Consider the following 17,426-nt stretch of genomic DNA (forward strand, 5'->3'; position numbering starts at 1 on the left):
TTTCACTGGCTATTTTGATCAAGGTCTGACTAGCTATTTTACACTATGTTATGAAAATACATACTCGCTACAACTATTATGAATCGGATACGCCTAATGCGGCCCACCCACGTTGGCCCATGATGGAAACAAGCGATCGCGAATGTGTAGGTAATATTTGTTTATGATTGTGGCTCGCGATCATGGTTACCCATCATAGCACAACGTAAAGAGTGCCCTTTAGATGTGGGGAACTTAAAATTACAGTGTCATATTGGCAGTAAATACAATTATGGCAACGCGAATTGGTTCTCTAATATATTTTTGGTCCGAAATTTTATAGTACCTAATCACTCCGCGGTAATGACATCATAATACTGTTACACGTAGATGTTACAACTAAGCGAAGACTATTTATATCTAGTTATCTATAATATGGCAGTAGTACAGAGCGACTCAGCCCGCGAGATTCGATGCTCTGATTCGAGTACAAAACGAATAGTCTATTCGATGGGTTAACGTACTACCCTATCGCACTGTTCACTCACAACACTGTCTCGGTTCGAAATTCCGTCGAGTTCTATCGTTGAACACTGTGGGGTAGTTCACAATTCCCGTCTCGGAAACTTACAGCGTTGCTATTGGTCAACGCTAGCCGCGGCGAGCGCTCATTGGCCGTTGCGCAAGTTGTCCAATTGCAACAACGCATTGTGAATCAGGCCTCTAATCCATTATTCGACGTTCAAATGTTTCGAATGTAGCCATGTCTTTATCGACTTACTGGCGTAATCTTTTCCATTAATTGTGCTATTTGTTCTAGCACGCTGGCACGTCTGAGCATATGATGCTGCTCTTGGGTCGGACGCTCAAGTCGCAGTGTTTGTCGTCGACCACTTTGTTGGACACCTTGTTGACGCAATGCACGTTCCTCTCTCTGGTCGCCTTCTCGCCCTGCGGAAATGACAGTTTTGGTTAGTTTTAATCATATTCAACTGGTTTTATTGAAACCAGCTTTCCTTATTGTCTGTATTAGTTCAAAAAACTGGATTGGTTAGGGTCTAGTTCGAGAATACTTCTGATGGCACTATTGATCTTTTGACACTAGTGGACCAGTTTAGTCACAAAAGACATAGAAATGTGAAAAATGCTCGTGCAAAGACTATATTACGCTGATATCATATTGTCTATATTCTATAGTGATAAATCCTTGCAGCCCAATCAATCCTAAGGTGGGTCCACTCCCCAGTTCTCCAATTAGGTATGGCTTTACGCCTATGGCAGTGGTCATACCTAAGTGTATAGTTGTACCCTTCCCTGCAAATAGGCCTATGGTAACAGACATAACTGTGTACATACCGGCATATGGCATGGTCGGCACGGCTTCCACGGCCCGACCCACCAGTGCGCGGCGCAGTCCGCTACACGACACTTCTGCCGTAGCGCTTCATGACGCGGCGCCTCCATGTGGTAGCACGCTGATTGTTCCACTTGACCTGAGAACAGATTGCCAAAATTTAATATGCGGTATGCCCATAACACTGGGTATTTTCCGATCTTTATTGATGGAGAAACGCTAATGTGCTCGATAGTTTGCCCATTTACGATGAAACTAGATTCTTATCTAGCTATAACGACTGTTTACACATTTAATAGTAAGGGTGTATGAATAGAGTAGCAGTTTGCTCATCTCTGCTGACAAATGAAATCATGCAACCAGTCCCTATAGTGCCTACAGTATGGGGTATGGACTATGGTTGATATTATGGTCTTGTACATTACATTTTCTTGAGTCCTGTTTTTATGCGTAGATTTTGCAAGAACTTCTTGTTTGTGGTCTTCACTCCGACAAACCTGCAGACCTAATTATCTTCAAAGCAGCTTTAACTACCCATTTGGTCAACTAACGGTTATGCTCATCGAAGCACTGGTAGTGTCGCTGCATGTAGCCGTCGCCGCACGACGCGGAGCAGGCGCTCCAGTCCGACAGTCGGTAGGAGAACCTCGCTCGTGGCCTGTCTACAGTATACTGGTACGTCACGCCCGGGTTGCGTCGCGAACCGCTGAAGATGCGTTGCTGTGGAGGAAGGAAACCTTTAAAACTTGCTAAAAACTTCTTTCGTGTCATCTGAGAGACATACAAGCCTTAAGTTAAAACGTCAAAGATATAATATCCAAGAATATGTGCCCAGTGGACGGAGAGTTCTTTTGGTATGAAAGACTTCGTTAAAACAAAGAATTCGCTAAACTCCTAACCTCTCGAATACCGAGATGTTAAAATTCTCAAATACCGCGTTCTATGGCGCCATTCAAATTTTTCAAAATTTGCGCTAATCAGCAACTAATTTAGTGCATTCTTTTTGTAGCCAACTTCATACTCTTAAAAATAATGTATAGAACAAACGAAATTAAATCTTAAACACACTAAAATAAGTTACAAAATAGCGTGAGGTCGAGTGCATCAGGTGGCTCATTAACGTGCCGGTGGTACACAGAGGTATTTTTACGGGTGGCACGTTAAGGTGTCGGTGGGGTTCAAGAGGTAAATGGACTTATAGGTATGTTTTACCCAATGCTTTTGCCTTAGGAAGGCGCGATTAATCTTATCCGATTATTATATGGTGTACTCTGAGGATAGGCTTACAAAAACTTTGATGTCCTCGGCGATGGGTCCGTTGATGTGGACTTTCTCCCAGTCGCGGTCTCGCTCGTAGACCGCCGGGGCTCCGGCCACAAAGTACTCCGTCAATGTTGTATTCCTGTACCAACGACAAAATAAACTCAAGTTTTCTGACATTTGTCGAAATACGTAATAGCTGTGTCGAATCAAAAGTTTCATCTAGCTTCGTAGATCCTTTCTTATAAGATGCTTGCATGGGATCTTGGCCTATCCGTTTACTTGATTTAATTGAACGTTATAATAATATACTTTGATTTCTAATCTGACGTAAATATTAGATTAGAAACGTATCGTCTTACCTTGCTCCACTTAGATAAATCCTTCTCGAGTTCTTGGCGCTTCTGATTGAAATGAAGTTTCCGGGGCTGACTTTCTCCTGAACTTTTACGTTCCTCGAGCCAGCCGGAATCACAGCAACCTGAAACAACACATACTAGTTATTACCACAATAAAGTCAGTCAGTGGCATTGACCATGATACGAGGGCTGCTATTTATGTATCCGGAACTGGCCACTTACAAGAACAATATTTAAAAAGTAATTACAACATTTGAAAATAGAACTCTTTGGTTGAAGAATACATTTTGTTTCATGTGACTGTCAATTATTTTTCCATTGTGGCGTCATTTTGAAAATTGCGTGTCTTCATTTGCCATGGATTTAACGCGTGAACATTTTCGTGCAATGATTTACTACGATTTTCGGCCTGGGCTAAATCAACAACAGTGCTTTATTCAACTCACCGCAACTTTTGGAGATGAAGCACCATCAAAAACCACTGTTTATCACTGGTACAGTGAGTTTAATCGTGGGCGGTCTATGCTCACGGATGAAAATAAAGAAGGTCGCCCAAAAACAGCTGTTGTCCCACAAAATATAGATGCTGTGCGGGAACTAATAATGCGTGATCGTCATGTTACATATCGCGAGATAGAGGCGTCCTTAGACATAAGTATGACGAGCATACATAAGATATTACACGAACATTTGGCTGTAAAAAAAATATGTTCGCGTTGGATTCCGCACAACTTGACAATCGATCAAAAACGGGCTCGTGTCGATTGGTGCAAAAAAATGATAAAAAAATACAACCGTGGTACGTCAAAAGCCGTTTATAATATCTACACAGGTGATGAATCTTGGATCTATGCATATGACCCCGAAACTTAACAACAGTCAACGGTGTGGGTGTTCCAAGATGAGCCGAAACCAACAAAAGTTACTCGTGCAAAAAGTACTTTGAAGCAAATGGTCGCCTGTTTTTTGGAATTAATGGACATGTGGCTACAGTGCCATTAGAGAATCGTAAAACGGTTAATTCTGAATGGTATACGACCATTTGTTTACCAGAAGTCTTTGAAGAAATAGGAAAGGACAACCGACAACGCAGAATCATATTACATCACGACAATGCTAGCTGTCACACCTCAGCTGAAACAACTCAGTTTTTGGAGGGTCAAAAGATCGAATTGACTGGTCATCCGCCGTACAGCCCTGATTTGGCACCTAACGATTTCTTTTTATTTCCATACGCGAAGAACAAATTACGTGGTCAACGTTTTTCGAGCCGCGAAGAGGCTGTTGATGCGTTCAAAATGCACGTTTTGGAGATACCTCAATCAGAATGGAAAAAGTGCTATGAAAATTGGTTCCAGCGTATGCAAAAGTGTGTCGATCATCGCGGCGAATATTTTGAAAAGCAATAAAACCATATTAAATGATATATGTTTGTTTCTTTTTTTAATTCCGGATACATAAATAGCAGCCCTCGTAAAGCGTGATCAATTGGACAATAAGACGTGCATTTTGGTTGTTGCTACGATGTGAACACATTTCAGAATGAACTTACGTTAAAAGAAGTTGCAAGTTTTTCGTTGGCACATAGAACGTCCACTTTGTAATTCCTTACAAATGGTTTATGGTGAATACCTGACATCGGTATATGATACTGACATCGGTTCAAACTTTACAAATAGGAACTCTTAGGCGCAGCGCAGACGACAGACTATCCGTGACGCACTTTTTAGTCCGTGGAAATAGAACGTATGCAACTATATGCAGTAACGCACACGTCCGCGCTGCGCGTCGTGTGCTTTCTATTTCCACGGACTAAAAAGTGCGTCACGGATAGTCTGTTGTCTGCGATGCGCCTTAATGTCCTCTACATTCAGCATTAGTAGGTGGTTGGTGAAACTTCTCACCACTTACCAAGGTATCACCGGAGACTCTCGTAGTGTCCTTATTGTAGATGCCCTGCACGGTCTTGCAGGCGGAGCCGGTGCCGCCGCAGACTCCGCACGCGTCCTCCGCCATGTCAGAACCCACTATCCAGTCGCAGCCCACCTTGTAGCATACACCTGGGAAGGGTTGAATGGCTTCAGTAGATGGGCAAAGACATTATACTGGGTGTTAGGGTTAACACCGTTGTCCTTAAAACCATCAAACGAGCCCGTCAAAATGAACAATTTTTTCTATGACAACAATCCTGCTGGGAACTCAAAAAAATCCGTCGTCATACCCATACAAATTGCCGATCCGGGCAATTTGTATGGACTATGGGTATGAAGACGGCATATTTTTAGACTAAGAACAACAAAATCAAGTACTGTGGCGCAAAAACTTGTCCGAGAGGGCTCCTCGTGGTAGTGTGTCCCTTTCTAATAATACAATCACAAATCGAAACACGACAGTCGACAATCAATCAATAGCAAGGTGTCAGACACACTGCCAAATTGGATAAAACTTTTTGGGTTGGTTGTCAACACATTACTGAAAAAAAAAATCCACAGCAAATAACAAACAAGCACCAAAATCAATATTCTTTGAGTTTCCTCGTAGTCGGGTAAAAAGTATGTTACCTGAAATACACATGTCCCTGGCGCCCAGGGTCTGCCGGCACGGAGTACCGTCGGCCACGAACCCGCCGTTGATCTCGAAGTCAGCGCCGTTCCGCGGCACGCACTGTAGCTCGCATGGCCGGTCTGAAATGAAAAAAAAATTATTCATATTTTCCACACATTTCCTGATGGAAGCAATAAGAACTGTGCATAATTCCGTAGTTCAGAGGTTCCAAAAACTTATAATAGACTGAAACTCCAAATAAATGCCTTTTTCGGGTTCCGTACCTAAAGGGTAAAAACGGGACCCTATTACTAAGACTTCGATGTCTATCCGTCTGTCTGTCAGCTGTCTGTCTCCATTCTCCAGGCTGTATCTCAAGAACCGCTGTAGCATAGACTTCTGAAATTTTCACAGATTGTGTATTTCTAGTGCCTCTATAACAACAAATACTAAAAACAAAATAAAGTTATCTAATATTTAAGGATCCCATACAACAAACGTGATTTTTTGGCCTGTTTTGTTTGTGACTTCGTGATCCATAATGACAACATTTAGACACTTGAAATTTTCTCAAAATACTTAATTATATGTGTGCTTTAATATTTAATGATAAAATTTAAACAAAATAATTAAGGGGGCTCCCATACAAAACACCATTTTTTCCCTACTTTCGCTCTATATCGCGACTCGGAATTGCGCATGAAGGGTTCCTTACCCCTTCATGCGCAATTCCGAGTCGCACTTGGCCGATTTATACATATTTGTGACTCGTACGATTTGGGAAATAGACAAGTTAACAACTAACTCTACCAACCAAAATTTAAGAGGGACTATACTTTAGGTTGGCGGCTATCCCAACTGACATGACTTTGACGAGGGATTAGACTTAGTTGAGCGGCAAATTTAATCTTGACAAGCGTCTTCAGTTACATTTTTTGCTTAAATTTTAAATAGATCAAAATAAAACAGAGTATAAATCAGATTTTTTGACCTTACTCATATTAGATACAATAACAAATTTAAAAGGCACCAAGACATTTTTTGCGTAGTCCGTATGTTTTTGCTTCGGGAAGGTGATTCACTTCCCCGCTGGGCGCTGGCGTCATCGGTCAGGAAATAAGTTGATGCAGACGTTTAAGTTTTATTGATCACTTGCGTGTGCAGTGAACTTTGACGACTAGTTTACAACAGGAAATGCGAAATGTAAGTTAAAAGATAATAAAGTTTTACGATTTCAAGCAAATTAGTTAATTTGCTTAAGTAAGAAGCTTGTTTAAATTAAGGAATGTAAATTGCATCATATGTTGGGCCGATCAATCGAAATAATATGGACAAAATGCTATAGCTCTACGCGTTCGAAATCGCCAACTTGAGGACTATGTACCGTTCCAACGCGGCAAACAATCGCGACCAAATCAAATAAAATGCCACTTTATGCCACAGGCTGTAGAGCGTAGGCGTCCATAGGCAGTGCCGTAAATAGCCTTTTTTGCGCCCTGTGCGAGCTTATGCACTATAATATAAAAATATAACTGCACCCTTGTTTTTTAACTGGCTTCCAAAAAGCAGAAGTTTATATGTTCGACTGTAGTTTTTTTTAATACATTGGAAAACATCTCTGGGGCGCAGCGGGAAGTACTTATCGGGAGCAATTCGAAATAATAAGAATCTGCCTGGTCTGGCCATTCTTGCGCCCCCTAGAGTCTACGCCTTGTGCCTGGGCACCGGTGGCATCGCCCTATTTACGGCACTGCCTATAGGTTTTATTTTACTCTACGGCACTACAAAGCATCTTAGAACGTTCTGTACAACATCTGGAAGAAACCGCTGAAAGCGGTAAGGCCGCCTATTTGCTATGTTCCTTGCCTAATGTTGTTTTTGTTATTTTATATTGTTTATAATGCAAATAAAGAATTTATAAATAAATAAATAAAGCATACGGCTATACTCGCGGCTAAGATCGGAAAGTCACTCCACACTCATAGAAACTCCATAGTAATAACTTTTGTGTCTCTGTTACCTTGGTCGATGTACGGTATCCACTCCTCGATGGTCTCGTTCCTGTACGTATTGTTGTTGTACCGCGAGCACTGCACCTCGCGGAACGTCGGCTCGTTGATGGGACATGGCTCCGTGTTGCACGTCTTGTATCTATAAAAAATATTTATACAACCAAACGTATAACCCCTTACCCCCTCCTTTTTGGGAGTCGGTTAAAAAGTAAATGTCACATTTCGAATCCTTTAGGCCAATTCATAGTTTACTAGGTGAGTGACGCCCGCGAATCCGTTGCGCCAAAACTCGAAACATCGCGCGGGAACCGTACATTTTTCCGGGACGAAAAGTATTCTATGTCCTTTCCCGGGACTCAAAGTATCTCCATGCCAAATTTCAGCAAAATCGGTTCAGCGGTTTGGGCGTGAAGAGGTAATAGACAGACAGATAGACAGACAGACAGACGGACAGACAGACAGATACAATTTCGCATTTATAATATTAGTGTGGATTGGCCTGCGGACTGCCGTCTTTGCCGTCTGCGAATTGGATGATATGTAAATCATTTTATCTGTCGCCAGGTTTACCGGTTGTTTGTGTTGATTAAATAGTATTTTAAAAAGATAAAACCGACTTCAAAATTGTACGTAATTGACAATTAAAATTGCCTTATCTCAAAAAGTACTGAACCGATTTTGATGAAACTTGTAGTGTTCCCTAAGTTTAACAATACCTAGTAAAACAAAAAAAGAATAACTTAAATCGGATCTGTAGTTCCGGAGATATGCGAACACGAACATTAAAACATACATACATACATACACTTTTGAAATTTGGCACATTTGTATATTATGTTGATTAAATAGACGTACCTACGTATGTTACGTACATACACTGAAATAGACTAACATATACAAAAACTGGGCAGTTCTTGAAATATTGACGCGTCGAATTGATAACCTCCTTTTTTGAAGTCGGTGAAAAAATATATACAAAACGCATATACAAAACATCAAGTGTAGCTACAGCTTGACAAAAAAAGAGTGCGTTTTAATATAATTTACTAGATGACGCCCGCAACTCCGTTGCGACTAAAATCGTTTATTGCGTGGGAACCATTTTTAAAATTATTCGGGGATTTTTCGGGGATAAAAATTATTTCCTTTCTCGGGACTCAAAGTATCTCCATACCAAATTTCAGCAAAATCAGGTTCAGCGGTTTGGGCGTCAAGAGGTAACAGACAGACAGACAGACAGATAGACAGACAGACACACTTTCGCATTTATAATATTAGTATGGATAGGCAACCCTGCCATCTACGCAACTTTTGGACGCACTTTTGACACAATAATAATATAATATTAGTACCTACACCGTACTAGAGTTGACAAGTAAAAATAGTATAGCCATAAATGAAAACTTTTAGTTTCAGCTGTCACCGCATCAGACTCTTTTTTGCCAAGCTGTACAAGTGTTATTTCCGGACAATCTGCGTCCGGTGACATACACAAAACGACGACTCCCGAAAGATACCAATTACCCGATGTATGTTTTTCTCTATGATACCAATGTGACAGTATCTACATAAGTGCACTTAAGTGCAAGTTGTTTCTTTCCGATAAGTATAATAGCTTACATACTTGCACCTTTGCGTTTTGTTGGCAACTTGGTACCTCCACTTTTTACAGTTTCTAAGTAGTCATAGCCTACCTGCTCCTATCCCCGATGCAGTAGGCTCCGTTATTCTCCGGCGCGGGGTTGTTGCACTCTCTGGACTGTGTGGACACACCAGCTCCGCAGGTCCGCGAGCACTCGCTCCACTCAGACCACGGGCCCCAACCGCCGTCACGTGGAGCCGGGGACTCGGTGCGAGCGACGCACGTTTGGTTCTGACACCACTGGATGGGAAAAGAATTAATGAGCTGCGTCCAAAGATACACTAAACAGCAAAGGCATCCTTGATTGGTAAGAAGGCTTTTATTTTCCCATAGAGTATAGACGATCAGGCGATGAGATCTATCTAGAGAAAACCTGATCTATCTAGGGAAAAATGAGAAAGAGATTACTAAGTTGCTGACAGATTTGCCAGATTTCTTGGTACCGTCGCGTTGCACTCACAAACATCAGCTGCATGCTTGGTATCAAAGCTCTTTTATTTCTAATTTCAGTTGATGATTGCAAGGTTTTGCTTATAAAGAATCATAACTAAGTTGACCGAAAAAACTTACGTTCCCATTCAAAGAATGAAATAAGTCGTCCACTACAGAAACGAATCACTCATGTAAAATTGAAGCTACTTGGTACCAACCATGTGCTCCCCACAAGGGGTGCCAGGTGCTGCCGGACGAAGTATAGTCTTGCAGGTGTTGTTGACGAGGCACCACAGATGTTGGCACAGCTCATCAGGCCTCGCGCACACTATCGCCTCAGCCCCAAACTGTAGGTGGCACTGCTCAGCCGCGTCATATGTCACACCTGGGTGAGAATCACACAAAAACATCAGTTTCACTTCATTCACTCGGTAATCGAAAGTGGTCTATTGTTGGTTTTTATCCGTTTAATAGGCCGTCGAGTGTTGACCCACTGGCGACAATGGAAAAGCAAATATTGGAATTCGCGCAAAAAATATTATTACTTTCTAGTGTTCTGACTTCCGGTATCTCGGCCTCTTACATTATCAAGGCAATAAAGTTAAAACGTAAAGAATATAAACTTGGACTCACCAGCGGGTTCCTCAGGATAAACATAGTGTGTTTCCTCTTGTGATGGTATGTCACTCAAACATTCTCCCAGACCCGCGCTGTAAGGAAATAAGGCAATGTTTGTAAATCAATCAGAATTATAGATCTATCTGCTCTAAATTTTGCGACAAATTTTATGAATAGGTATTACGTAGGTAATTTAATTGGAATAGATAAGTACTATAAAACATTCATCCTTGCTTTCATCTCAAACATTTTATTACCTAGAACTTTTATAAATAGCTTTTATAAACACTAGTAATTAGCATACATACTTTTCAAAGCATCTAATTACTTCAAGTTGTTTAAAAAATTGTAGCTACAGAGCAATTCAGTTCAAAAAGTTGAAAACCCTCTTGATCTTTAAATTCAAGTGACTAATTCAAGAAGTTGGTAGCCTTAATACTCCTAGAAGTTGACGACCTATCCTCGCTAATCCTTAAATTCAAGTCACTAATTTTAGGAACTTCGTAGACCACAAAACAACTTACTCCAAGAAGTTGGTGACGTCCCGTTTGCTGCAGCGCGACCAGGCCACCTGGACGGTGTCGGACTCGAAGATGGGCGTCATGATGTGCAGCGTGGCGCCCTCCCGCCGGTGACAGCCGATCTTCTCCGTGTCGTGGTATAGACCGAAACTAGAAGCAAATGGTAATAAGAGTATTGGCGAAATTATAATATAGGGGTGTTACAAAATATAGTGACTTTAGAGTTTAGGGCGTGTACGTGTTCCTTATCAGGTCGAGCGAAGCCAGCGAAATATATCCCACAACCTGAGCACTTTTGTAGTACACTTCTACACACTCACGCCTATTGATGTGTGCTTTAACATAGTAATTTTTATTTATATGTAGATGTGTTATCATCGGCCAGTCAAAGTTACTATTAAAATATAAAAAAAAAACTGCCTAAAAGATTATTTTTATTACCACGCAGAAAAACGACGTGAGCCCTCTTAAAGCTCGGCTTTTAGCTAGTTTATAATACAGTTCACTGTCAATGTAGCAGTACTGTAAGGTTTATACGTGGAAGAGCCATGCTTCGGCACGAATGGGCCGGCTCGACCGGAGAAATACCACGTTCTCACAGAAAACCGGCGTGAAACAGCGCTTGCGCTGTGTTTCGCCGAGTGAGTGAGTTTACCGGAGGCCCAATTCCCTTCCCTATCCTCCCCTATTCCCTTCCCTTCCCATCCCTACCCTCCCCTATTACCCTATTCCCTCTTAAAAGGCCGGCAACGCACCTGCAGATCTTCTGATGCTGCGAGTGTCCATGGGCGACGGAAGTTGCTTTCCATCAGGTGACCCGTTTGCTCGTTTGCCCCCTTCTTTCATTAAAAAAAAAAAGTTAATTCACTTTGTTTCGTTGTTTGTGGGTTTGAGTTTAAGGAACACTACTATAACTGACTGACTATGGTGTAAAATGGAAACACAAAATAATATAAACGGTACGGTACATAGATATTTGAAGAGACTATTAAAGTACCTTTGAAGTCGCCCTATCAAACGCTATTTTAAATAATTTTTCATTTTTTTATTAAAAGGACAAAAACCTGATATTTTTTGTAATTCCGATTTCAAATTTAAATTAATAAGACTTAACATAGCAAAATAGGATTAATTTATTTTTATTATCTGAGCTTAATTCATGCAGATTCCAATGACATAGTTATAATATGCATCCCCCATAAGGAATTTTAGAGTTATCGTCATTTTAACGCATCACGCGTGAACATCCAGAAGTAGCCCCACAGATGCGCTTTTTTTTTCAAAATGGCCGCCACAGCTGAAGGGATAACCGCATAATACAATCGCATCATAATTCACAAGTCACAACGAAAGTGAAAGTAAATAAGCATGATAGCGTTATCTATGCATAAATAGTTTGTTATCTATCATGTTGTAGCTTGTAGGTCAGTTAAACTGCATTTATCGAGTAGATAAGATTGATGTTGCCATGTGTTACATAAGTTATGTCACCTATACGCGCATATACGGAGGTTTAGAACAAGAACAAGTAGCTAAGAAATGTTTTTAACATTTTTAAGGTTCCTTAGCCAAATGGCAAAAAACGGAACCTTATAGAATCGTCATATCCGTCCGTCTGTCCGTTCCTGTGTCCCAGCCACTTTTTTAACCCCCCCTGTTTCGAAGATATAGTTATTGTCTTGACTCCATTTCCTCAAATACCTCGCGTAATTTGTGGACATCCCCAAAGATAATTAATACTTCATATAGCTAACCAAAATACCATAATTATTATTTAAGAATGCAAAATGTCCTACTGAAGTCGCACATAAAGTATGAAGCCCCGTTATATTGGCCGGCCCATACTCATCGTGTCAAAAGTCAGACGATAAATCAAACTGGCCATAAAAAATTGACTTTATTACCATTGGTCGGACGTTACCACCCAGCTGAAAACACAGTTATTTATAGGCATTCGAATTGCTTCAATTCTTTAGGTAAGCTTATTGCTTCTCTGCATTATATATCGGACTTATCGGTACCTAGGTGTTTAATATACAATGTCGCAAAGTTAGTTGCCAAATTCTACCGAAATGACAGCAGATTGTATACTTATTCTTTGAGTCTGAGAAACGGCATCAAATCATTAAAGATCAATTTTTCATCTCCGTTATAATGTTATCTAAGCAAATGGCGCGCAGTCCAATAGCTTTGTCCACATTGTGCCTTTTTCTGTTCGTCAAGGGCATGCGTTATAGGGCAGTCAACAGCGAACGTGAGGCATGCCCGCGACGCATGCCCTCTGTGTTCTTACCGAATGCGCCAAAACGAAAGTTGATTAAAGGAAGATGACGAAAATTGACGACGAAAGCGCATAGTGTGGACATAGCTAATCGCGCTTTAGAAGTTCTTTTAGATCGGCTTGACATAAACAACAACTCTATATATAGCAATAATTGAAAACGTCTGAAATTAAAGTGGGCTCGAGCATATTCCCGCAAGACATTTGCTAGTATTATTAATTAATAATAATTATTATAATAGCAACTAAAAGTTTTCGTTGTACTCTGCATTGCACCTATAGACTATTGTTTCGCTTTTCCATTCATAAAACGATGAATGAAGTGTATAATGTTCATTGATAACTCGTAGTTGATTATACAATGTGAATAGAACCGCAGTGTAGTAGATTATATTTTGTAGTAGTACACTAATGCATGCACGAGCAGCGTAGGAGGTAAAACATTAGCACTAACTCCCGCACTCAGAGACGATTAATATTAATTACATAACTGTAATTAAAGATTTTGACTTAAGCCCCATACATTACCCCCGCGTTCCATTTGATGTTAAAAACGATCAAGACGCTCAAATTTTTAGCGTTTTGATCGTTTTTAACATCAAATGGAACGCGGGGTACATGTTACACTCTTAATAAATGTATCATCATTAAATATGTCTGAGTGCGGTCGGGTTCGTACTACAAAAGGTCCTATTAGTATTGCTAGTATTTTTAATCAAAAATCTAAAGAGCCAATAATAGCACAGCCAACGTTCGTGTAGTTTGCTCTACTTTATTTTGCTCTAAAAATATTAGTCTATGTACAAAGTTTCCAAACATTGTGGTTCATTACGCCAGATATCAGTATAACTCCGCCTTAATTTTTCATAAATTACCGTAGCGTTCACCACTGAAATCGTAAAAAAATCCTATTCCTATTTCCTGAGCTACAGCCTACAGTATAAACAATGTACAGTAGGCTAACAATGCACAGTAAAAGGTACACACAAATAAGCGTGACTTCGGAAAACTTAAGAGGAGTCCACACCGCCGTTTTTCCATACAAACGTTGTCCCCTGTTTCCTCCCTGGATAATGATGGTAGAGTTATGATTTTTTTCCTGAATATCTATGGCCACTATTAGCATGTCCCTATGTTTTCTTTTTTTTCATAATTTTATTATTAAAAAAGATAAGAACGTCCAAAAACCCAAAAAAATGGCCAGATTTTCCTCTGTGTTCAAACACCCAGAAAACAAAACTGTCTAGAATATACATAGGAACACAGTTCAAGCCTTGCTTTAATTCTTAGTGAAAAAAGTACTTAAATCTTTTAAGTTTTGGAGTAGGAATCAGCGGACAACGAATCGAAGATTTTCTGTTTTTTTATTAGAACTTTTGTCGTATTGTCTCTATCGCGCTCTGCGGTGGGAGACTTGAGATTGGTGAGACAGCAATGCATTTTCAAATACCTATTTTCAATTTCTCTCGCCCTTGGTGTATCCTCTTAAAGAGCATACGCACGCGCGTAAACTTGTCTCGGAGTCGGTCGAATTTTATTGGCGCCAGCGATTTTTTCGTTCTAGTAACTAGTTACGCTACTGTTTTTATTTATATTATAAGTGTCGTAAAGCAATATTTTACAATTGTGTGGTCAGACGACCTTATTGTTTAAGATAATGAACTGAAAGAGAAAAAACTTGTGTGGGCCGATAGCTGCACCGGGAGCAATACCCGCCTGACGCATTGTCTACAGACTACAGAAGGTCATTGGCTGTTTGCACTTACATAACTCGCGTTTGTTTTGCATTGTTCCCTTCCGCTGCTAATTTCTTTACGTCGTCTTAAGTGCTTTGAAAATGGCTCTACGGTTATTGTAAACATGAAAAATAATAGCGACAAAATGTATTTTCTTCTTAAATCTTTTTTTTTTAGTAAACACAAAACTTTAAGGTATTTATTATGCTCCGAAATGCCGCGATCGATATTGATGACATGATGATTTACATAATATCTATCACTTCCCACATAAATTAGCAAGTCAGTTAACAATGTTTGTGGTTCGCTAAAATTATTGAAAATATTCAAAGAATTCATAGGCCTAACACCAAGTATATAATTATAAACAAAATGAAACACAACAAAAAATGTTTTATTTCGAGATTGGTTAAGAGTTATCACTTTTGGAATTGCCCGAAATTTTGCCGACAGGTTCGGGAACCGACCCGGCGAGAGAAACCGGCGTAATAAACTCGCACGGGGCAAAACGCTGAGAACAGTAATAATGAATGAAAATATCTTAGGCGACATTGTATTTCAGCACGTGTAGATAATGTGGTGCATTTCCTGACAACTCGCTCCTTATGTATGTCGTATCTGTGGACCCACACTTACATCACCTGCAATATGACCCTTATGTTAACATTATAAGGACTATTATATAAAGTCCGAGGTAATATAATTCCGAATGGAGCTTCTCTGAAAGCCGCGTGGGAAGCATAGAGACAATACTCGGTAGTTTCGCTATTCTGGGTATAAATAAGGGGGTAAGTGGTGCCATACTAATACCTGTATGATACGGTATCAGGTTGCAGGGAATAATTCATAGGACACTCTAGTACTAGATACTATATTCTATAGTCTAGGCTCTACCATAAATACTGAGTGTAATAAAGGTGTAATAATTATACTGTATCAACTTCCTGCTAATGTATTTATTATAAACTGAAAGTCAGTGTTCCTTTATTTTTACTAAAGAAAAATATACTTTACTAGATTAAGGTATTTTATAAACATCTAGCCTAAGTAATACTTAAAAAGAATTACGTTGAAATGATAAATAGTCAATAAACAATAATTGTTGTATAACTTTGCCAGTCTATTCTCATATTTCTGTTGACTTTGCATTTGAAAAGTAGGCAATTTTCTAGCAATAAAAGAGGACCACCAAGTTTGTTAGAAGTAAGGTATCACAGTTTAAATAATATATAGTACACCATCCTCATACTAAACCTACCTACCTACTACAACGGATTGATATTAGATTAATGTAGAGCAGAGCAATGCATCATAACGCCACAAGCGCGTCTTTCTTGTACCATCGAAGAAATTAATTCATAGGCAGTTGATGGACCTACATCATTTGGTCGAGCTATATGAGCTATATCAATTTAATATATGTCGTGATCTGTTCGCTGGGTTTGAGTTTTGACATAACGCAATCAAACTACGTCGGTCTACCATCTGCCTATAAATCAACTTCTCAGATTGTAGTTTTTTGTAAGAATTGATTTTAATTAATGGCTGAGTTATACTACTGTTATATTTAAGTATATTGTGGTCATAGGTAGATGCTTAATACACTGATGACCGATCACAATAGAAACTTAAATCTATTCACAATGATGAAATTTAATTATTATAAATTAAGTTATAAAAATAATTCACCATGACACCTGAGGCTAAAGCCTCGTTTCCACTAAGCAACAATTCACGCGCAACATGCTGGACAACAAGTTGCCCAACATGTTGAAAGTCAGCGCGGGACTTTTGATGAATAACGTTGTCTGTCTACGCATCTACTTTACGTCAGTCGTCGCCAACATGTCGCCAGAGGAACTTGTGTTGATTTTAGTGGCAGTGGTTATAATTTTTTTTATAGTATCTGTGAGCAGTATCCCATAGACGTTCATAGTTTTGGTACAGTTCGCTTAATTTGAGCACTTGTTCGTTAGACCACACTACGGACATTGTTGCGCGCGTCTCCACTTGACGACAATTGATGCAATTCTCTTTAAACAAACAACAAGCCGCGCGTCATGTTGCGCGTCAGCTGGCAACATCGCGCGCTGTTGTGCAGCGTTGCCGTACATGTTGAGCGTCACGTGTCGCGCGCTAAATATTGCCTAGTGGAGACGCGGCTTAAACACTCTCGGCAACAATCAACATATTTTTTTTCATAAATTTTATGAATGGAAACAATAAATCGTTCCTTATACGATAAGTAACAACATATTGATTTATTAATATATTGATTACACTAAGATATATTGGGAGTTATAAATTTGAGCAATTTATTATATCCAGTTTTACTCGAATACACTTTTAGTAAGCAAGATAATGTTTAGGAACATGAAAACCACGTGGGAGTAGGAGTAAGATTATTATAGATAATATCTTTGCACAATGTACAGTTTATCTATTCAGTAAATATTTTATACTGGCCTTCTTATTGTTCTGTGCTGGCCTTTTACTGAACTTTTTACTTACTATTTATTTACATACATACTTAGAGTTGCACCTAGCTTAATGTTCAAAACGTTACATAGATTAAAATAACCTACTTAATTTGGTCGGCTTATGTCAGGACTCAGGCCAGTCGTCACAAGATTAAATATCGAACATTTTTGTCTTTTGATAATGATCTCCAATACCTATTATAATTAT

At 39.6% G+C, this 17,426-nt stretch overlaps 1 protein-coding gene across 1 annotated transcript in view; it reads right to left on the reverse strand.

Moving 5' to 3' along the window:
- Positions 1-789: 789 nt before the first annotated feature.
- The window catches only part of LOC121734172 (A disintegrin and metalloproteinase with thrombospondin motifs 7), a 109,443-nt gene continuing 92,806 nt past the window's right edge, over positions 790-17,426 (reverse strand). The window contains exons 9-20 of the mRNA XM_042124624.1: positions 10,725-10,871; positions 10,216-10,292; positions 9,801-9,967; positions 9,203-9,390; positions 7,517-7,647; positions 5,514-5,636; positions 4,864-5,012; positions 2,956-3,074; positions 2,621-2,735; positions 1,885-2,053; positions 1,336-1,472; positions 790-930 (exon numbers count right to left, since the gene is read on the reverse strand). Of these exons, the coding sequence (XP_041980558.1) occupies positions 796-930; positions 1,336-1,472; positions 1,885-2,053; positions 2,621-2,735; positions 2,956-3,074; positions 4,864-5,012; positions 5,514-5,636; positions 7,517-7,647; positions 9,203-9,390; positions 9,801-9,967; positions 10,216-10,292; positions 10,725-10,871 (1,657 nt within the window). The 3' untranslated portion in view covers positions 790-795. The remainder of the gene's footprint in view (positions 931-1,335; positions 1,473-1,884; positions 2,054-2,620; positions 2,736-2,955; positions 3,075-4,863; positions 5,013-5,513; positions 5,637-7,516; positions 7,648-9,202; positions 9,391-9,800; positions 9,968-10,215; positions 10,293-10,724; positions 10,872-17,426) is intronic.

The sequence above is a fragment of the Aricia agestis genome, chromosome 15 (assembly GCF_905147365.1).
Source record: "Aricia agestis chromosome 15, ilAriAges1.1, whole genome shotgun sequence".
In the NCBI taxonomy this organism is placed as follows: Eukaryota; Metazoa; Arthropoda; class Insecta; order Lepidoptera; family Lycaenidae; genus Aricia; species Aricia agestis.